This window comes from Tubulanus polymorphus, chromosome 4, assembly GCF_964204645.1.
Source record: "Tubulanus polymorphus chromosome 4, tnTubPoly1.2, whole genome shotgun sequence".
NCBI classification, from domain to species: domain Eukaryota; kingdom Metazoa; phylum Nemertea; class Palaeonemertea; order Tubulaniformes; family Tubulanidae; genus Tubulanus; species Tubulanus polymorphus.
Window position 1 is genome coordinate 19,936,667 of NC_134028.1, and position 23,955 is coordinate 19,960,621.

The 23,955-nt window shown below is 39.0% G+C and overlaps 2 protein-coding genes across 2 annotated transcripts; one reads left to right on the forward strand and one right to left on the reverse strand.

Annotated features, from left to right (window-relative positions):
* Positions 1–63: 63 nt before the first annotated feature.
* On the reverse strand, positions 64–1,490 carry LOC141904389 (BMP-binding endothelial regulator protein-like). The gene is made up of 5 exons (XM_074792973.1): positions 1,433–1,490; positions 1,255–1,337; positions 753–947; positions 535–634; positions 64–326 (listed from the first exon to the last, which is right to left on the reverse strand). Exons 1-5 carry the CDS (start codon positions 1,488–1,490, stop codon positions 64–66), a joined length of 699 nt encoding a protein of 232 aa, XP_074649074.1.
* A 908-nt stretch (positions 1,491–2,398) lies between these two features.
* On the forward strand, positions 2,399–3,002 carry LOC141904390 (S-methylmethionine--homocysteine S-methyltransferase BHMT2-like). Its single transcript, XM_074792975.1, has 2 exons — positions 2,399–2,600; positions 2,842–3,002. The coding sequence occupies exons 1-2, from the start codon at positions 2,456–2,458 to the stop codon at positions 3,000–3,002; spliced, it is 306 nt and encodes a 101-aa protein (XP_074649076.1). The 5' UTR covers positions 2,399–2,455.
* The last annotated feature ends 20,953 nt before the right edge of the window (positions 3,003–23,955 follow it).

Below are 23,955 nucleotides of genomic sequence, written 5' to 3' on the forward strand. Positions count from 1 at the left end.
CTTATCCTACGGTTATTAGAATATATGTTCACAATAAGAGTCATGTGCTCTTTTAACTCAAAGTCAGATATTTACCTTGTACATTTTGCCTTTGTATGCACATCCAGCCGGACGCTTACATATCGGACAACACGATTTCTTATCGTAGACCAAGAATTGTTTCGGGCAATTCAGATCTGGACACGATTTACGATAACACTGCATCCCGCCCTTGTAACAAGAACATTTCGTGCATTTATCCGGCATGAAATGTCGATTTTCTTGATGAAGATGACCACGAAATAAACAACTGCCGTGAATAGAACTGACCGATACGGCTTCTTTACCTGCAAGAAAAATCAAATATTGTAGATTAAACGACAAGAACTTATGTTGTTTATGCCTCAACCCGTTGAGCCCTCTAATTCGTTAGTGATCGAAGTTTCTTTCCTCCTAATTAATTCAGAGAGGGTATATAAGAGGTGAAGTTGTGACCAAACATAATTATGCCACCGGGCCAGGACTCGAACCTGGACATCTTAAAAGATTAGTTACCTTTACAAATTGGACAGCACACATTTTCTTCGTGTACTTGATATTTTTGCGGACAATTTAGAACTGGGCAAACTTTCCGAATACACGTCAATTCACCCGACTGAAACACATCGAAAACAATGATATTTATATTATATGAAATTGAACGTGTGTATATGATTGAAATACGTATGAATTGCTTAAAAGTTTTAGAACTAAACATGATTATTCATTTATACCTGGCATTTACATGTTGTGCACTTTTCACCAGGTTTTGTCATTGATTTCCCATCTTCGACGGTTATTCCATTCAGAACACATCCTTTAGTGTTCTCTTTCTCGCTGCTACAGGCCGGACAACATTGACCCGGTTTATATATCTGTTCACGACATCCCGCGCGACATTGTACTTTACTTAGAGTCAGAACACCGGACTGAAAAAAATATCATGAAACATTAAACCATTGCTTTGATAATGTAAAACAATCAGGATCCAGTGAGTTAGAATGAGATGTTTTTCTGTAAGTTTAATGAATTAGATTCTAACGCAGATGGGACTGGGTCGTAGCTATCAGCAGCAGCAGCAGCAGCAGCAGCAGCAGCAGCAGCAGCAGCAGCAGCAGCAGCAGCAGCAGCAGCAGCAGCAGCAGCAGCAGCAGCAGCAGCAGCAGCAGCAGCAGCAGCAGTAGTTTATTTCAGACGTGACATATTATTTGAGAAATCCAGATTCAATTTACTTACCGAACACGAGTGCTGTTTACAGGGATCTTTTTCGTCAATCCATTCAGCTCCACTTTTATATTCTTTATTCCGATATTTACAACCTTTAATTGATGAAAAACAACATTTCAATATTATCATTTATCATCGGATAATTTAATAACTTTATTGTCATTATCGATAAGATATGAACACTAACCCGTTACTAAATAGATTACTGACATCAACACAATCGTTTTAAAGGCGTAATAATCCATTGTAATCTTTAAATCCTATGAGTGGTAATCCGTAAATCATCGATTGAATGTTAATTCGTTAATCCCGTGCTTACTGATTATCCGCTAATCCAATGAAAGTGATGATGATGACTAGTCATTGGCTGAACTGATTTGTTGATGTCGCATCAGATTGTTTTATACCGGGATCATCTGTCACTCAAACCCGACACGTGAGAGAGGAGCACATCTCATTAATAAAACACTGGCGACTGACATTAATTACTTAATTACACATTTTCGACTTCTGTGAAGGTAAACTAATTCAATGCTGTTCTAATTATTGTAATTGAGTAAATCGATTAAGATCTAATTGACATATTGAAATCAGCAACGAATTAACAGCGGTATAGATTAATTACATCCAGTAATTAGTTCTATAGATATGATGCAACTAATTTATATCGTACAAAAACACATTATATAATTATCAACTCATGAAGGCTTCCGACCAAATTGCCAAAATCTAGAATCCTTGAGAAATCATCCCTCAAACAGCAGGTCCCCGCAGCATCCAGGAATTTCGTATGAACCAATAAAAACCTTAATAAACCTCTGTACATGATCAAGCAAATTGAATGGACTTGATAGTGTTCGTCGATATCATCAGAAAGGGCAGGATCTCAGCTTATGATATCGCGGATATTCGTCACCGTGAACAGGTGCAACTTTTGGGGGAAATCTATTTCCCAATGGCAACGGTCCAGTTAATGATTTGATATACATCAAAACTATCATTCAAGTTGCCTAGACGGAACCTCATACAACAACAACAGAATATACGCGTGACATGTATATCAAGGCAATCAATTTCTATAACCATCAAATGGGACAACGATGGTTGACCTAATAGTAGAATGTGTTTTCTGTAAAATTCATAGACCAGTTTGGAAATCTTTGTCAAACGTTAAACGATTCAAGGTGGCCTTATTTGCAAAATACTAGATATGGCAGCTAAACCGAATATACTGGAGATATTAGCAAAACGCATAATCATTGGCGACGGTTGTTACATGAATACATTCGAAAAAAGAGGATATGTGACTGCTGGGCTGTATACTCCTGAATGCGTTCTAGAACATCCTGACGCCGGTAGGTTTTACATGTTTGTGACTTATTCTATTCACAGCCCAACTTTACCCGATCAATTTTAGCACACCTTCCTGCCTGCAACAAAATCTATAGTTTCGTGGGCATCATTTTGAATCTAAACAATGACGAACTACGAGGCATCTGCCAGAAAAAAAGTCCTTTAAAATAACCGTTGGGTTATCTTCAAGTCAAAACGGGGATTAGCCGATAAAAGAAAAATCATTAATTTGCCATTTTTCAGTCAGTGGTTTACACAAAGAATTTGCTCGAGCTGGAGCTGATGTAATGCAAGCATTCACCTTTCACGCGACAGATGGAATGCTTCAATGTAGTGAGTCGGCCAAAAATTATAACGTAGGTTGTGGTCTTTATCTATCTCACTCTTATTCAACTATTCAGTGACACAAATTGTACTGAATGGTTAGTTCTTTGGTAATGATGTACATATCTATAATGTATTTATCTTAGACCTCTGAAATAAACCACGCGGCGTGCGATCTTGCACGTAATGTTGCCACATTATACAATCTACTAGTTTGCGGAGGTTTGTCGCCTACACCGACATATACAGCTGGAAAAGGGAAGGCAGCAGTTCAAGCAGAATTCGAAAAGCAATGCCAAGTGTTCAAAGAAAAGGATGTCGATTTCTTTATAGCGGAGGTAAAATTCTACTATTCAAGACAAAGATGGTATTCATTGGTATTTTACATTGGAATTTCCCTATCAACAAATCGAACTTTTGTATAACACTGTAGAATGTATACATATACTTTTCGAATCCAGTTTTTCTGTTCAATCGAAGAGATGGAATGGGCGATTGATGTCATGAAGAAATACAACAAACCTATAGCGTGTACGATGAGAATAGGTCCAGTTGGGTGTATGGATGGAATTATTGGAGTAATAAATTACCTATTTAGACAGTGGGAAATAAGCCGGAGTTCAAGGCAGTAGTTGCGGTTAGCAGGCGACCTACGTGAATACTTACGTCACACATAAGAGAGAAGCATAGAAGATAGGTGAGAGTGACGTGGGTGTCTACGTGGGAAAGCTTGTTATAGCAGCAGCCTTGAGCTCTGGAAAGTTGAGTTATAAATTTAGCGCTCGTGACGTATAACACACGTAGAAATGATTTACATGGCCAGTAGGACTGTAGTAATAGAATAAGACGTCTCTGGCGATGAGGCCAAGCGGTGTGGAAATATACGTCACGAGCGAAGGAAGAATAAGTATAAAAAGGGAGGGTTTTAATGCAGTGGGGTCGAAAGCTTGGTCGGTAGAGCTGGGTCGGTTGAGCTAGTGGTTAGAACTAGAGGGGACGTGCTAGGAAGATTGTAAGAAGAGAGTATAAGAATAAAGATCTGGATCGATAGAAGAAGCTAGTTGTAGTTAATTTATGAGAAGAACCCCATGGAACTACGCTGGTGAAACGCAAACAACGCAGGTGGTCAACACACGTCACCCGGACACTGGGAAAGAGGACCCCCACAACACTGGTGGAGAATAGCGGCAGAATTCCGGTCTCGCAGCCAAGCTAGTGGTGAGTGACATTATACGAAACTTTAAATCGATTTATAAAAATCTGGTTTATGTTTTATAACCAACCCGTTAAACGAAAAGCACAACTGTTGGGGATGGCAAACGCGGGACAGCAACCGGCCGTGGGACCAGCCAATCCGGCTGTAGGACAAGACGACGACAATGATAGCGACGATGAAATAATCATTGTCCCGAAAGGCATAAGCGGGCTGAAACCAGAACATTTTGACGGAACAAATGATCCGGAACCATGGTTAGACGCATTTTTACAATACGTAAAACTCATGGCATGGAGTGACCGTCAGATACTGAGGAGCTTTCCCTTGTTTTTGAGGGGAGAAGCTCGATCTTGGTATTTAGGTGTCGATAAAGATAAAAAACGCGTGTGGAATGATTTATTACAAGCGTTTAATCGGCGATATAATAACCCGGATCGAAAAATGCTAAAAACTCACCAGCTGAAACACATGCGCATGGTTTCAGGCCAAACAGTAGACAATTTCGCAGACGATGTTAAACGGAGAGCGAATGAATTGGAATTACCCGCGCATGTGACGTTGAGTACGTTTATTGACGGTCTCTCCGCGGACATTCGCAAAATCGTTTGGACGCAAATGCCAGAGGATCTGGACAAAGCCATCAAAATGGCTAGTAACGTAGTCCAGATGTTGAAAATAGATGGCCCTGGTGTTCATCAAGTCGAGACAGCCAACGCGGAGTGGGACGAACTGAAAACAAGAATAAATCAGCTTGAAATTAAACAACGAAAGGAGGAGACGATGGCACAGGAAAGTCGGGCTCTTACGGGAATTCAACGACCGTTTGAAGCGATTACGTACGCGCGAAATGGAGCTACAAACAATAGACTTCGTTACCCTACGTTTAGAGGTCGATGTTACAGGTGTAACATAATTGGACATATGGCTAGAAATTGCAGGGGGCCAGCGAAATCTACCTTTGCAACGGAAAATAGAAACATCATTTGTTATCAATGTGGTTTACCTGGACATATTAGCAGATATTGCCGTCGGAATACGAATCGACAACAGCGGACTAATTAGGGCTGTAGCAAGGATGGCTTAGGGCAGCTGTCCAGAGCTATACAAACAGAGAATGCCCAAGTATTGTATGAGGTAGGATCGGGGATAACGGGGGATAGTGGGCGCTCACAGACAAAATTGAAATCTCACAAACAAAACTTGACAAAGAAGAAAATTTTGAAAGAAAAACCAAAAGTATTATGCTCTGAGCACCCGCTATCCTTAAATTGTGTTATTTTTGATGAACGGATGGATGTTTTGATTGATACAGGAGCAACTCGAAGTGTCATATCATATGAATACTTTTTAAAATTAAGATCCACGGTATTAGTAACGCCGTTAGAATATGACGGTTATAAATATGCTACGGTAGCTGATGGGGGTACATTAGAAATATTCGGTATTGTTAAATTAAATCTTAAAATGGAATCAAGGGTTGTTACGCAAGAATTTCTGATATTAAGGAAATTGGCTCACCCATGTATTCTAGGCATGGATTTCATTAACAGTCAGGGTGTGGTTATTGACACTCCAAGAAAGCTCCTACATCTGTCATCCGGTCACTCAATACCTCTTCACGGGGGGGGGGGGGGGGGGGCAAAGGTACAATTACAAATTTGTATAGTAGCTAACGATACGGTCACAATTCCGCCTGGTACACAGGTGTAGATAAAAGCAAAAATGAAGGGGACGGGAAGAAAGGACGGTGTAGGTTTTGTTCAACAGTCAGCTAGATTATGGGATAAATATGGTATTATGGGTGCGGCTAGTATATCTAATATTAAAAGTGGGGTATTACCTGTGCAAGTTTGTAATCCATCAAATTATTCAAAACGGTTAAAAAAGGGTGCCATTTTAGGAGATGTTACTCTCATCGATTTAGATGCTCCTATCGCAGACGGGTCATATATGACACTTGATAGTGAAGGTATTTCCACGCCTCAACCTGAAAATCAAAACGATATATTAGATAGTGTGGAAACGGGAGACATATCGGTACAGCAAAAAGCTGATTTAAAATCATTATTGGAGGAATACAGAGATAGGTTTGCAGAAGGGATATTGGAGTTGGGAACCGCAAAGGGGGTTGATTGCAATATTGAGACTGAAAATGAGGTGCCTATTCGGTCACGACCATATCGGGTTCCATTAGCGTTGAGGGATATTTTAGATAAGCAGATTGATGAACTTAAAAAGCAAGGCGTTATTGAAGATTCAAATTCAAATTATAGTTCTCCCGCACTTTTGGTACCAAAACCAGATGGGTCATATCGATTGTGTATTGATTTTAGGCGATTAAATAAGGTATTAAAATTGCAAACATTACATCCAATACCTCATATCTTCGACACCTTAACTATGTGTGGCTCCGCTAGGCCAAAAATATTTTCTTCTCTAGATTTAAGAAGTGGTTATTTTCAGATCCTGATTTCACAAGAGTCTCGTCACAAAACGGCGTTCGTAACGCCTACTGGTCATTACCAATTTACTAGATTACCCATGGGCATAGCATCGGCCCCTAGTATTTTTCAATCCATTATGGCTCGCCTCTTACATTCATTAGGGGACTCTGTTTTGGTTTATTTAGATGACCTTTTAGTATTTTCTACGTGTTGGGAGGATCACTTACAACATTTACGCCAACTTTTTGAAAGGTTACGGGTGGCGGGGTTGACACTTAAACCCAGCAAATGTTTTATTGCTCGACCAAACTGTAAGTTTTTGGGTTTCTATTTAGACGGGGATGGCATTAGAACTAATCCCGAGAAAGTAAATGTGATTCGAAACTGCCCTGTGCCTACAAATCAAACTCAAGTTCGGTATTTCCTAGGGGCTGCTAATTTCTATAGAAAATTCATTAAGAACTTTTCGGGGCGGGCACGACCATTGACACTATTGACGAGAAAGGGTATACCATTTCTATGGTCTGACGATTGTCAGAAAGCGTTTGATGACTTGAAACAGGCACTTATAACAGCACCCGTGTTAGCATATCCTTCTCTGGAACGCAAGTTCAAGGTTCACTGCGACGCATCAAATTTTGCGATGGGATATTGTCTTGTACAGGAAGGAGACGATGGTCAAGAACACGTAATTGCATACGGTGGACGAGCACTAACAAAACAAGAACAAGCATATTCCGCTAGTGAGCGGGAGTGTCTGGCACTCATTTCAGCCATTAAGTATTATAAAGTATACCTGTATGGAAATCCTTTTACGGTGGTCACAGATCATAAAGCACTGTTGTGGTTAAAAAAGATGGAGGTCGATGGTCTCGCCTCAGGTCGGCTACAACGGTGGTGCATCTTCCTACAAGGATACCAATATGACGTTGAGTATCGGGCAGGAGTACAACATGCAGATGCGGATTTCTTGTCTAGATTAAGGTATCCAGAAATAGTGGCTGTTGACACAGGTAACGACGATATCTTGGTGAATTTGCCTATGGAACAACGTAAAGATAATGAGTTACGACCTATCATTGATTACCTATTAGACGGATCATTACCAAAAAATGATCGTTTGGCACGACGAATAATCTTGTCGCACGAAAGGTATATTCTGGACAACAAGGGTAATCTTCAATACTTGCAACATTTAAATCGCCGCCAATCTGCTCACTTCTCTCCTTGCTATGTGATACCAAAACAACTTCGCTTACAAATCCTGCAAGAAACACATGAGGTTTTTGGAGGACACAGTGGCATCAAGTCAACGTATATGCGTCTGAAAAATAGGTATTATTGGAATGGTATGTTTAACGATGTAAAGGATTTCTGCTTACGATGTAATTTCTGTCAACGGAAAGGGTTGTCTGCAAAAGAGGCTACTAAGGTTTTAATGCAAACGGTACGGGTGGAGCCAATTTTCCATAAATTTGCTATGGATATGGTGGGTCCCTTTCCGGTGTCTGACAAGGGGCATAAATATGTGTTGACATGTATTGAAACTTTTTCATCATATATGGAGGCATTTCCGCTTAAGACGGCATCGGCAGAAATGGTGGCCGAAAGGTTGGTGGATGGTATCATTTTGAGATATGGGATGTTTTCTACTATACTTACCGACAATGGGTCAAACTTTATCTCAAAAGTCTTTCAACGAACGGCCATCCTCTTGGGGGGTAGAACAAAAACTACGTCCTCATATCATCCACAGGCGAATGGTGCTTTAGAAGTACAACATAGACAAATCAATAGCTAAGTTATTAGATGGACAAAGCCCGGGAAAGTGGGACTTATATCTGCAATCTGCGGTATTCGCAATGAATTCCTCAAATAATATCAATTCGACGTCATTCACGCCTTTTGAAATTGTTTTTGGGCGGATGCCTAAATTGCCCATGGAACTAGCCATATCAGCTCCAAAAAATGAATATGGGTCTCATGTGGCCTATTTTCAACACTTAATTAAGAAGATGGATATAGTACATGACATAGTTCGTAAGAATCGGGAACTGAGCAAAATAAAAATGAAGCAGCAGTACGATAAAAATGCTAAAGATATTCAGTTTGAAGTGGGGAGTAAGGTTTTTCTTTATTACCCACACTTGCCTACTGGGGCATCAAAGAAATTACATTCATTTTGGCTGGGCCCATATGAAATTATTGAAAAAATAGGAGAAGTTAATTACAGATTGAGAACGGATGATAATCGAAAGGTTAAAACATTAGTTCATGTAAATAGGTTGCGTCCGGTTTATGAATCTAAAAAACCGCCTACTTACGACTTACCGCAGACTATTGAAAAATTAGATGACTTACCAGGGAACCTCGCCATGGATGAAATCGTTTTGCCCCATAAGAGTCGCCATGTCAAAATCGGCATGACGCCCGCAATTGAACCTCCTACTTTGACGCAGAGGGACATGACGTTATCGAAGGGTCGCGAAAATATTGACGGGAAAGACGAGTCGATATACACTGTGTCTCGAATACTCAAACATAGAAGACGGGGAGGCAGGTTGTATTATTATGTCGCCTGGGAGGGTTATGCGGATAAGACTTGGGAACCGGAGGAGAATTTCTTGGATAGGTCGATCTTGACGGCATATCATCAGAAAGCCAAGAAAAGACGGAAACGACGTGCATAGGATATTTGCCACGCACCCAACAGTTGTTGCGAAATTAATTAAGGATAATAGGAGAAATGAGTATGAGTATAAAGTTGCTGTGTTTTAAGAAATTGTTAGGAAATCAAGGAGTTATGATTTAAATTGTTGTTTTAGGAACCATGGTTCGGAGTATAGTTCATATCGTTATGATTTGGTCGTGGATAGTGATCGATTGCCTCTAAGATGTCTTCTCTCCAAAAATCAAACTAACGACCAGGCAATCTCATAGGATCTACTGCTGACAACTGTCCTGGTGGCTGCCAAAAATTGAACTCCCTCTCTCTACTTGTTCCCCGACTTAACTAGTATCTCCCTCTACCAAGTTTCAACCACGTGATCTCTCCCTACCAAATTTAGTGTGGTTTCTACAGAATCTGCAGCCTCCATCAACCACTCTCCGCCTAGAAATATATTCCCAACCACCAACACTACATACCAAGTTTCTGAATCATGTTTTCTGAACTATTCCCTTAGACTAAGATATTTCTTGTTTGCTTCGTTAAACCCAACTGTTCCCATTAAATCATTATTTTTTTCCCAGACGTTACTAATATTTATTTCATTATTTGGTTAACCCTAGTCAACTATCATCCCCCCAGGCTTAATTTTTTTCGCCCCGAAAAACAAATGGCAACCATCCAGACATGAACTTTATTCAACCAGATTAAATATAAGATAAAACAATATACAAACAATACAATACAGATACGACAGCATTCTTAAGGAATTTAATTTAACATAATAATCATCAGTAGTTTATATTATCATAATTAATATCATCATTCATTTATCATTATACATGGCAATTTATTTATTCATTGAACTAATTTTATTCATTAATGCATTATTAAATATGTAAATTTTTTTTTCGCACGATTCTATTTCCACTTCCGCAGCAGTTCAGCATACAACGCGCAAAACAAAAGTTGATCATTTATGTACGAAAATTGAATGCACAACAAGTTCAATCAAGTCATTTAATTAACAAGAAAGTGTCGAAGCATGAATCGGTACCACTCACACACAATAACGCACCCATTTAGATGGCGAATCAGAATCTTCTCGAATAACGGCGGCTCTCGCGTCGACAAACGGTCTCCATTCAAAAGCATCAAATCAAGTAACCGTACAAATGACATGAGTACACAACAAAATACGGTAAGAGACGTACCATAAGGTATACGACATATTAAACATTAAGACGCAGAACAAACAGGTATATATTATAATGCGAATACATCGCCACAGACGAACACTAATCAATTCGATTACAGCGCAAACGATGACGAAGCGGTTTTCTTTTCTTTTCGAACGAACAACTGACAGCTAATAATACAGAATGATGGCCATAGGTGTTAACGAACAAGCTAGCACAGTCTCACAGCTCGAGTCGGTTTTATTTTTCGAATGGACCATACTACGATCCTGAATATAATTATCTATCACACCGTCCATAATATACGGGACTTCCAGGGATCGCAAGAACGACGGCACCATATTGAGAATCACTCTCCACAACGATTCAGCAGCGGTATAACGGAACAAGCGACCGAACGCTCGACAATCTGCACGAACAGCGAATTGGGCGAAGTCCGAACAACGCATTCAGATCCAGGATACGGACGATCGCGCTAAGTTGAGGTCACGTAAAGCGAATCCGGTGACTGCAAGTATATGTGAAGATGGCGACGGCTACGGTCTCACGACGATCTCGAAACAATACAGTCCATTCCCGACGAGTTCGACTCTGGCCGAAACGAAAGTGACATGGAACAACCCAAACAAAACTAAGCAATCAAACCCAAAACACTCCCCATGGTTGTGCAGATAAAGATAGCATAGCAATAATATATGAGATTTTCAGTAAATAGATAAGGTACAATTCACTCCAAATGCTAAACCAAAAGATTCCGATAAATGATAATTATGCAACGATATACGATATAACATACGTTATATAGTTCCAAATGAACGTAATATCTTTTATAAATAATAAAGGAATTTGCAATTAATGACTATAGAACCAAACGAACACAGCAACACGACTACATTCCAAATACGAATAATTTCATAAAATATTCAAAACTTAAGGCTGATAAAGTGACAAGTCCGGATAAAGACCTGACCTCCCACCTGGTCTCCCAGCTAAACTAGATGCATCAATATTTCGAATCATGTCTTGAGAATATTGAATCTCATGAGGTATACCTTTATCTTCACTGATCGACAAAGGAACCAAAAGATCGTGATGTTTAACATATATCCGTAAAGTAAATGATGAGCTCATAATCAATCTTCCAATTCGCCTATATAGAGAAGGCTTGACCGGAATTTTATCCGGAAAATCAATAGCAATTCCATCATACTGAATTTTACAAGGTGTAACCCAATCAAGATTGATAAATAATTTAAAGAAATGAGAATTACAATGTAGCTTACGTAAAGCAGGGGATCCAAGTAAGGAAATACTGCCCGCACAGGCATTAAGATCAATTAATGGAAGTAAGATACATTCATTCCAATCCGAAATCTCTAAAAGTAGCTGTGATTTACAACGTTGAACCATATTACGCCTGCCCCTTAGAAAGGTAAATAGGTATTTAATATCATAACACAGGAAATGCAACGCACAGAAGATAATAGCCAGAAGAACTATCGTGTCAACTAGAAAATTGGAATCGTCGTCAATTAGCGATTGAGCAACCCGCGAAGACTGTTCTAAAAATGAAATAGTCCTATTAGACTGTATAACCGTTGCCCCAGCAAGTGGTGCTGCATGAGCTGCACCCAAGGCTGCAACCGGAAAAATACCCCCTGGATTATACCGTATCATGAAGAAAATATAAACTGACATAGCAAGCGCCGCTATGCTCAGAATAGTAGGAACCGATATAATGCCTATAGACGATGGAGATGAAAATATATGTCGCAAATTATCTTTAGCTAGTTCATTCTTTAACGCGTCGGCCTTTGAGGCGAACAAATCTACATTAGACTTATGCGTTGAAGCCAATCTCTTAAGATCCGTTGAAAATTTAGCATCCTTTGATGCTACCAAATCCCATGATTCTTTATTCAGTTTTAAGGGTGGAACCTCAACCATAGGCGCTTTCGATAACTCATTCCCCCTTATCTTTCTCAAATCTGCAGCATTAGAGAACAACGAATGCAGCACAGGTAAATTTACTACATGCAAAACAGTTTTATCCTCCTTTCCAATATGACAACCTGTGAGTTTATAAGGGATCCGAAAAGATGACGCAATTATAGAGCAAAAACAAGGGATTGTCATTACGCACAACCTGCAACCATTGATAGACTTAACCTGTCGGTCAGAACAATGCATAGTCCAAACTTCGTCAGCAGATGACAGTAAATAACGCCCATCCGCTAATTCATAACTACCTTCAAACAGTAACGCTTCCTCATATCTAATGTCACACAATTTCATTATAGCCTCAGGTTGGTCCCAAAATAGCGCTGACGCACACGTTAATTTATGACGGGAATTGAGAGATTTAGTTGTACTACACACTTTAAGGTCTCTACCGTTGCAGGAAAGTAAAAAATCACTATCGAATTCGGTATAATATTCGTTATCACTTGTAACGGCGATATACTGAGGTAAACCAAAAATTTGAGTCGTATTAGCACTAGTGGCATTCGACGGTACAGGTAATGTATCAATATGATAAACATCCATAAAACCAGCCAAACTATGGATGGGAATGGCGATCGTTATATATAAATACGTTTCAGTCTGCGTGAACGTGATATCCCGCATTTGATAATAAAAACTAGGCTGACTATGCGTAACCTTAAAACTAGGATAATGATCGCTGAGAATATCCTGTACATTATTAATTACTTTATTGATCTGTTCAGGACCCACGAGAGAAATAGGCAAAAAGCCATCCAATAATAACTGAGTTGCCTGTAGAAAATTCTCCGACTGGCCAACTACTACCCCAAAACGGTATTGGTAGTCAACCAAGTTCCTCATTAAAATGGACAAAGCCGAAACTGTGACATTTAAACGATCCAATTTATGAAATATTTCCTTCCGAGAATTTCGGTACTCTACAGTCAAAATATTATAAGAATCGGCAAACCTCTTAATTGTTTCATGATTCTCTTTGATGGCCACCATAGCATTATCAAGCCTTTCGTTAGTTGTGTTCATGAATGAATTAAGCAACTTGCCGTCTTGTACAACCTGATCAGCCAAGGCTGTTACCCCTGACTCCACTTTGAGGACATGTTGCCTAAGTGCGTCCACGTCCTCTTCAGTAGCCGTGCCAAATAGCGACTTCGCAAAATTTCCTACAAAGTTTAATAAAGCTCTTTTCCCACGACCACTTGCCCTAACAGGAATCAAAGATTTAACGGTATTCATATTAGCGTTAAGCCGTGTTCGTGTTTCTTTAATCTGAGAATTTAATCGCTCAATAATCGTATTTAACATCCCACAACCGTTATACGGGTGAAAATGATAATGTATAGGGCATGATAGAGGGGTTATAATATCGAGGTCAAATTTAGGCCAGGGAATACAGAAGGTATGCCTATACTTGGAAACACCATTAAGAATATTTGTGAACTTATTGAAGACAATTCCCCAATTCAACATAACAACTGAATTCGCCGAAGTGTCAACCGGTTCCAACGTCGTCATGTAAACAGCCAGTAATAAAATGTAAAGCCTCATGGTAGTATCCTAAAAGAGAACGAAATATAGTTACTACATTCCGTGAACCAACTTATTCCTTTAGTTCCTTCGTTTTAAAATAGTTCTCAATTAAACTTGGGTTTAATATATTTTCCTCAGGTTCGAAAGTAGACTCGCCTTTCGTATAACCCTCCCACCATATCTTAAAATGGCGTTTACCATTGATAACTTTATCACCTAAAATCTCTTTAACTATAAAAATGTCATCTGGAATATCAACTAACTCATCTTCCTGATTTGCTAAATCCGATCTTAAAGGTTCGCCAAAACAAGCGTCTTGATCTCCTATTGGAAGATCGTCCCTGTGAACAAACTTCTTCAACCTATCTGCTGCTATAGGACTTTTCATATATTTATCAGTTTTAACACATTTGACTCTAAATGTAGAGGGACCTATTGACTTTACAATCTGGAACGGTCCACGATAACGCTTTTGTAACTTCCTAGTCAACCCTTTCTTAAAATTTGGAAAGAAAACCCAACAGTGGTCCCCAACTTCAAAGTTGACCGGGGTAGCATGTTTATCGCTGATCTTTTTGAATGCAGCTTGTGCCGTAAGGATCGCACCTTTAGCTATCTTGTAAACATACCGTAATTTATCTTGGGCCAGTCTGACATGTGTGTTTATCTTTAGAGGATTATACATAGGTTCCAGTAATGCACTATCTAGCGGCGTGTTCGGATGCCTTAAAAACATTAAGTAAAATGGACTATAATTCGATATTGACTTCATTGGACTAGTATTATACGCAAAGACTGCAGCACGCAAGTAAGTGGTCCAATCGGTTTGATTATCAGAAATCATCATAGATAATAAGGATTTAATTGACTTGTTCGTAACTTCACAGAGACCATTGCATTTAGGATTGAATGAAGCAGTCTTCTTATGTGTAATATTCGAGAATTTAAGTATTTCCTCCACAATCTCACTTAAGAAATTACTTCCGCGATCACTTAATAATTCTTTAGGGAAAGCATATCTTAGGAAAATTTCATCATACATGATTCTAGCAATAGTAGGAGCAGTTATATCAGGAACCGCAAATGCTTCACAATATCGTGTAAAATTACACACAAAGACCACAATTTGGTTCATCCCATCACTAGACCTTGTCAAGGGTCCCACACAATCTACTGATATTTTGACAAAAGGACCATCAGGAATCTCCTGTGGTTGTATTGGTGCATGACCACGTCTATTAGACCTCTTTCGCTGATTACAATTAGAACAGCTGGATACAAAGTGAGATACATCTCGATACAAGTTCTTCCAAAAATAGTTTCGATATATTCTAGAATAAGTCTTAGGTATACCAAAATGCCCAGAAATATTCTCGACATGCATAAATTGTAGAATTTCTTGTTTCAATGATTCGGGTACTACTGATGGTAAGAAATAATCTCCGTTTTCATTTTTCGACGGCCTTGGGATATGATATAAAACCCCTTTTTCATTCAAGGTATATTGATCAGCTTCTAGTAGAACTAATCTTGCTTCCGACTCGTCATCAGATAAAGTACCATTTTCTAAATAATTTATCATGTCAGATAAATGCCTGTCTTTTAATTGCTCATTGCGAATATTATCTACGTCAACACGTGCTAACTCATAAATCTTGGTGTTGGATCCGAAATTCATTCTGCTTAACCCATCTGCGTTACCGTGGATCCTACCGGGCTTGTGTTTAATTTCAAAATCATACTCCGATAACTCATCTAACACTCGTAATACCTGTGGGGTAGGATTTTTCATTCGCTTAACGTAAGACAATGCCGCATGATCAGTTTGAATGACAAAACGGTTTACCATAAAGAAATGGCCGAAAATGACGGACACCGTACAGTATGGCGGCTAATTCCTTGCGAGTGGTATTGTAATTAAGTTCGGCTTTTGTAAACTGTATTGATGCATACGAAATAGGATGCTCATTGCCATCGTCTGAAATTTGACTTAAAACCATACCGCAAGCAAAGTTACTAGCATCACACTGCAGAATGAACGGTTTGTCGAAATCAGGAAATTCTAATACCGGAGCTGACTGAAGAGCCATCTTCAAATTGTCAAATGATTTTTGACATTCATCAGACCACTCAAATTTAACATCCTTTTGAAGTAGTAACGTTAGGGGTTTAGCAATCGTGGCATAATCTTTTACAAATGATCTATAGAATCCTGTCAGACCAAGAAATCCTCTCAGAGTTTTAAGAGAGTTTGGAGTAGCACATTCTTCAATCTTATGAATTTTCTCTTCCAATGGTAGCAATCCAAATTCAGTTACTAAGTAACCTAAATATTTAACTTTATTAGAAAAGAAATGACATTTAAGTCGTTTTAATTTCAAATTCGCTTCACGCAGTCGTTCAAACACTAGTCTCAGATGTGCTAAGTGAGATTCCTCATCCTCAGAGTATATAATAATATCATCCAAAAATACTTCACAAATATCATGAAGGAGATCTTTTAAAACATATGTAATATTTCGCCAAAATGTGGCGGGTGCTCCTCCTAACCCTTGCGGCATCATTAGGTATTCCCATTTTCCACTGTTGCAAACAAAAGCTGTTTTGTCTATAGAATCCGAATGCATAGGAATCTGAAAATATCCCGAATGTAAATCTAGTGTTGTAAATATTTTGCCTTTCCCTTTACCAATGTTAGTGAATATCTCAGTTAATGTAGGTCCAGGGAATGTGTCAATTTTTGTTACTTTATTGAGCTGGCGGTAGTCATGAACCAAGCGATAAGCTGGTGTTTTATCAGGGTTCAATGAAGCTTTTCGTACTAGTATGCAAGGAGACGCCCATTCGGAAGTTGACTCCCGAATGATTCCTTTATCAGCTAATTCCTTAATTAAGTTATCTTCAACTTCTCTGAGTGCAACAGCGGGTCTATAGGGTTTTAACCTTACCGGGGGAGATGAACCAGTGTGTATTCGATGCTCCCAGGGTACCTTAGCTCTCGATAATTCCTTCGTTTCCTTCGCAAAAATATCTTTAAATTCTACTAATAAATTGTACAGTTTAATTTTACCTTCCGGACTGAGACCTGTATCAGTTATATTAATATCTTGAAAATTGATATTTCCAGTGTCATTTTCTAAAAATCGTTTTCTAAAATCAGAGACTTTAAATTCTTTAGGTCCCGAGTTCTTTGATTTTTCACCCTCCGAGTCACTTGATTGATTAGCCTCGGGAACTATCATATAATTCAGCGTTACAAAACCTAAAGATGTGCCTTTATGTAATTTTATCGGGGCATTCGTAAAATTGTATAGTGTCAATGGCACTGTTATATTGCGCACCTCGACTACTGACTCATCACTATGAATACTGTACCTCGATCCAAGATTGCGATCTGGTTCTAAAAGAACCTGGTTGCTGTCAGAAAGATAATTCGAGAGTTTACCCCTTATTTCATACTGTGATTTCGGTGGTACTACTATTTCATTAACAGTTCTCACTTTAGCCTGATGACCCAAACCAACTTGATTTTGTAATTTTATTGGGTGTCCATTATCTATAGACATATTTCCTGAACCAAAATCTAATACAACCTTTTTCTCATTCATGAAATCTAATCCCAATATCAAAGTTTGTTGTATAGGGCTCGCTAAATATACTGTTTGAGAAAATCGCTCAGAACCTATTTGAATAGGTATATCTACCGTTCCTTCTAAAGATATAGGGGTTCCATTTGCTGAATGCGCCACGGTTAACGATGCTTCGTTGATAGGTAATTTATTAAGTAGAGAAGATGAATGATAAACTCTACTATCCATTACGGAGATCATGGCTCCGCTGTCAATTAAAACATTATAAGGGGTGTTTCCTATCTTCCCATTAACTGTACTGGCTACAGATGCTAAGATGATTGGATGTTTATCATTCTCGGTACTAAAATAAGCATCCTCTGCAGGGTATTCAGAGGTTAATGACTGTTCTCGTAAAAATTCCGAAACCTCGCCTATAACGGCTTGAGACAAGGGATCTTCACACTCGACTAGTTGGAGATCAGTAACAGCTGCCTCGCATTTATTTTGGAATTCTAACCTGGGATAGTTAGAAGATACAGCATAAGTTCCAGCAGAAACATCAATCAAAAATTCAGACACATCATTCAGAATTTCATTTCCAGACCTTGAATATGATTTTTCGCATTTTCTAAAATTAATATCGTTCGTTCCTACATTTCGACACTGAAGTTTCTGCAATTTATTTGCTGCCCACTTGCAAACTTCAATAATTTCTTCACCAGGGTCCCATAATTTAAATTCACGAGCTATTTTAGAGGTATTTTGTACTTCGGTGTCTAATTCAGACGTTTCATCGAATTTTACATGTTTCTTAATCTTCGCCGATTCCATTTCACATTGATTTCGCGTACATGTATCTACTAAATCGTCATCGGACCTTTTGTCATTCTCCCCAGGGTCCCAACATCTGGGTTCACGAGTTATCTTTGAGGCAATTTGAACCTCCGCATTTACGTCGGACATCTTTTCAAAACTTACACGTTTTTTAATTTTCTTAGTTTCAATTTCAAACTGATTTTGTATACACTTTTCTTCTAATTCCTTATTTGATATAATTTTGGAATTTTCCTCTCCTTCAGAGTAAGAGCTAAAACTAGAAACATTTTCATTATCTATCTTTCCGTCATTTACTGCGGTAGATTCAATCTGACTATCGCAATCATTACTAATTTTACTATCAAATTTATTATTCATACCATCATAACTCAATGTAATATCTTCTCTATTTAAATTCAATAGACTATTCGATTCAATTCTTTCAGATTTACTTTCTGCTTCTGACAGACCTTTTCCCGGTAAATTACTATCTGTTTTCATAAACGGTTTATTTTCACTAAGTGCGGATACCCCCATAGATTCATCAGTATACACTAAACTATTCAGATTTCGTCTGGGATCCTCGCCAGCAAACCTACACATATTATACCCATCGCACCTGTCCGTTAAAATAAACTCATTACCATACAGATCGTCTGTCTTATCGTAAGCATAAGGCTCAAAATAATTCTGCTCATATTCTGAAGGGAAGTTTCTTTCTCTAAATTCATTATAGCATTGTAAATAATCATATCTATCATCATAATTAGATTTACCTAAATGTCCGTTCGTAAATGCCGATGTGGCTATAGGACCTTGATTCACCCCGTAATCATAGGCCCTTACTCGTTTCCCGGAGGCGGGGTCTCAAATTCATATAAATTATTCACTGTGTGCGTTCTATCTCGTGGTATAAATGATTGAGCTTGCTGTCTAAGAGGCGGCGGTTCACGTGAATTATCCTGATAAACTGAACTTCCCCGGAAACGATCAAATCGATTATCAGCTGGTTGCCTCACTTGCGAATATTGTCGTTGCGGTAGACGGTTGGAATTTGTCGGATTATTATAGTTTTGCCGTGGACTCCGACATTGTCGGGCGATATGACCACGACGACCACAATTATGGCATATTCGGCATCTTGATGTTGTATGCCCTACCGTTTGACAATACTCGCAGTATGGCCGACCATCCGACAATCTAATCGGTCGAGATTTGTTTTGACTCGTTTCACCCTTTTGTAACTGCAACAACTCAGTCAATTTCTCATTTAAACCTTTTACTTCCTGCTCTAAGGCTATCTGGCGGGAATAATCTATATTCAATGACCTGATTGATGCCTGTGCCGGCGATATTTTTTCAAGTTCCTGCGATAATCTGGCATAAGTTATCGCCTGGTCAAAATTGATTGGGCATTTCCCAATTACAAACGCCTTTGTGGCTGGTAGCAACCCATGCAGAAATGGCTGCAACAGGTCCTCACCCGACTTCTCAAGTTTACCAGCCAAGTAAAGTAACCTCCTAATATACGAGTCAAGTGACTCACCTTCATTCATCTTCAACATGTAAAATTGTTGCTGAGTCACAAATTGCATGTCCTTATTCTTAAACTTTTCTTTAAACAAATCTAAAATTTCCTCTAAAGATCTTTCTATGATCTTATTTTCCGCATCTAGCGGAGGGTTTGATCGTAAATAGTAATAGTACTCTCGGGCACGCCCTTTCAAGTACATCGGTAAAGCGGCCAGCGCTTTACTCTTCTTCCACCCCCCAAACTCAACTCTTATTTGAAAATCCCGCAAAAAATCTACAATATCTTCATCTGCATCCCCAGAAAAGTGAATATCAGGCCTAAAAGCTAGCCCGTCTGGGGTGACCGTTGTCCCCGCTTCCAAAGTAGCAATTTGAGTCTGCAACTGATTAATTTTACTCACAAAGTCTGGTGATGTAGCTTGACTGTTTTCCAAACTAAAGACCGGCACATTCATTTTCACAACTTACGTCAAATTTTCTTCACGTCCAAAGTATTTGAGTCTTCCGTTCGCGCTTGAATTTTCCCGAGTTCGCTGTTGTTATAGTTTTCTTCTGCGCTCACTTTTCCTCTTAATAGTTGTCAAAAATTGCCCGGGTCCTACACCATTGATCGATTGCCTCTAAGATGTCTTCTCTCCAAAAATCAAACTAACGACCAGGCAATCTCATAGGATCTACTGCTGACAACTGTCCTGGTGGCTGCCAAAAATTGAACTCCCTCTCTCTACTTGTTCCCCGACTTAACTAGTATCTCCCTCTACCAAGTTTCAACCACGTGATCTCTCCCTACCAAATTTAGTGTGGTTTCTACAGAATCTGCAGCCTCCATCAACCACTCTCCGCCTAGAAATATATTCCCAACCACCAACACTACATACCAAGTTTCTGAATCATGTTTTCTGAACTATTCCCTTAGACTAAGATATTTCTTGTTTGCTTCGTTAAACCCAACTGTTCCCATTAAATCATTATTTTTTTCCCAGACGTTACTAATATTTATTTCATTATTTGGTTAACCCTAGTCAACTATCAATAGGACCAATGGCTGCATGGGATGCAGAGCTACGGATGGGGGCTGGAGTAGTGTTCCAGCCAGTTGACGAGATAAATGTAGCAGCAACAAAATGGGAACATAGTGTTATGATTCCTTTAGTAGATGTTTCCCGGTTTTCAATGACAATTCCTAATATGACGTGTGGAATGCCCAATGCCGAATGCCGACAAATAGAGAAAATGTTTCGCCTAATGCGTTTGCGTAAAATCCGAGCTGATCAAAAATTTAACAGTTCCAGGCGTATGATTGAATCATTATTACCTGTTGAAATTCCGAGTACAAGAAGAGAAGGCCGTATGAAACGAACACCACTATCATTCATCGGAGATGTCGCCAGTTTGATTTTTGGGGTCGCCACTACTGAGCAGTTACAAATAGTGGAAAGACATATGAATAAGTTTGATGCATTACAAAAAGTAGATCATAAAGCTATTGTCCAGTTACAAGAACGGTTAACTAGCTTTGCCAACGTAACAGATTCTAGATTTAAGTTAGTCAAGTTTCTAGTACGACAAAACAGAGATTAAGATCAAAACATACGGACCGTTGGTTGCAATCAATGTTACATATGATAAAAATACCCCTTGCACGAACTGCTTCATTAAAACAATTTACGCCAGTCGGCTTTTCAATAAGCCGCTAAGGAGATTGTGTAGTGGGGAAATTTTTACTAAATTTTGGATGGTGCATCAGCGGGATGCAGTCTTAATGAGTGACGACCTCCCATAGAGATATGGCGGCCAGCCTGTCTATAACGACTCTTCGCCACAAATAGCAGTACATGTTATCCCTGCCTAGACTACGGATGAATTTGCTTTCTGAGGCAATGGGTGGGGACTAGCAGCTGACATCTCGGCGATTCGGATGTATCTGATCAGTATATCCATTTTTGCATAAATTTCGGCTCATCTTTATAAAATGCACTTAGAAAATTATTATGGAATTATTCATTAATTGTTGAAGCTGTCTGTTGCCAACATGTGCTGGGCACACGATAATCAACTAAATGATGTACTTGGCATCAGTATTAATTTACGTCGTTGATTGGAGTCGGGACAGGTTGGACAAACCATCTTAAACGGTTAAAAATCGAGGCGGTCAGTGTATGGAAAGGGAGAGGAACATAATAAAAAAGGGAAACTTTCGGTGTATACTGTTTTAATAATGCTTACTTCCAAAAAAGGGGAAGAGAAGTTGGTGGTTTTGTATCTAACTAAATTTGTATTATCATACTAAATGTGGTATAAAAAGAAACGAACTCCAGTGAGTGTAAATAGATCTGGTCATTCTTCTCGTTCTGAAATATAGGATTTGTATTTGCATAAGTTTTTTTTTAATTCCCATATGGTTCATATTGTAATTTCTCGGACTGAAATACGAATTTGTTATATTTGCTTGTATATTTTATAAAATTCTTACCGGGTTCGCTGCCACTGGAATTTGTAGGTGAAGGAGGTGGGAAGTAGCTAGCCAGCGACGGCAGGGAGCTGGAGGTGCTGCTTGCAGAAGGGCTAGCAGGGGTATCAGGGATGTGAAGGATGGGATATCTGGAATGGGGACATGCGGTTATAGGGTGGAGGTTGTGGCCCCCGACCGGAGGGCGAGGGGTCCACGCTCTGGTCTGTGGGCGCGTTAGTACGACGGGAATAGGGATGCATGCGGAGGGTGCCGCCGCTTGGTTGCCCCCTTCCCGTGCCCCTTTGCCGCGCCGTATGTTGCCCTCGTGTTGGGGATGGGGTGGATGGAACTGGGAGCCCTGCGTAAATAGACAATATATATAGAGGTAACATGTGGAATTGTGTTTGTGGCGTTGCCATAGTATAATTATTAGCATTAGAACATATAACTAATGGTATACGCAATGAATAAATAAATACGTATGAACTATGGTTGTAAAGAGGGATATATATAATGTATACCTGAAAACGCGGCGCGTAAGTCGTCGGTGGCAGCCCGAATTATGTTTAATAATTGTTGTCGGTTGCCTGCGTTGCAAAAGTATATTAGAAAAAGCAGTTATAAATTGTTTTTTTTGGTACATAAAATGAATTAAGAAGTATTACCGGGCTGTGCTAGAATAAAGCCATACAGCATGTGTAGGACCAGTGAGGCTGATATGAAAAACAAAATATGACAGGATGAGATATATATGTTGTTAATTTTGAGGTTTCTAATTTTATATACTTCATGCTTTGAAGCACGGTATTCGTACGTTGCCGTACAGTACCTTGGTAGTGCTGATTAAAAAAAAAAAAAAACAAAGAAAGAAAAAAAAAAGGGATTGTATATATAAAAGTATTGTTGCATAATATAATACAACGGTAATGAAATGGACTGAAGTGCAATTAACGTTTTTACAATTAGTAATTATAGTTACATGACTAACATTGTTAAAATTCAAGGTTTTTCTGGTATTATATTGTTCACATTTTTAGAAATAGCGCATGGGGTAATAGATCTTATCAGGGGCGATGTGACCGTTTAAAATAACAAAGTGCAAGAGTGGCGCATAATGTATTATCGCATGTAATGATAAAACTGTACAAAATGGTTGGTGTGTTAGTTTATAAGTATTCAAAATAAGTTGCTTACCGAAAAACTCTATCGGGTCCATTGTGAATGATAATCCGGATGGTAATGAGGGTTTAGTCTTTATGGCGGATGGAAGTAGAATGTTTCAGAGATGGGGATTTTACTCAGTATCAAGGGTGACTTTTTGGCCAGGTGTACTGTTATTGTTGCTGGTCAGGAAAAAATAATGGGTTTTTTTTCTCTCTCTACCATCCAGATGTTGAAAATTTATGTGCGTCAGTTGCAAGATTGTTGTATCATTTATCATAAAGCACCATTTTTATTGCCTTACGGTGAAGTTCAAGAGGTGAAAGTTGTTAAAAAAGAAAAACAAAAAAGAAAAAGTTGTTTATGGAAGTAATGCTAGGTTCACACACACGATTTTTCGTCGAGGAATCGAGCAACTCACAGTCGAGGACAACTATT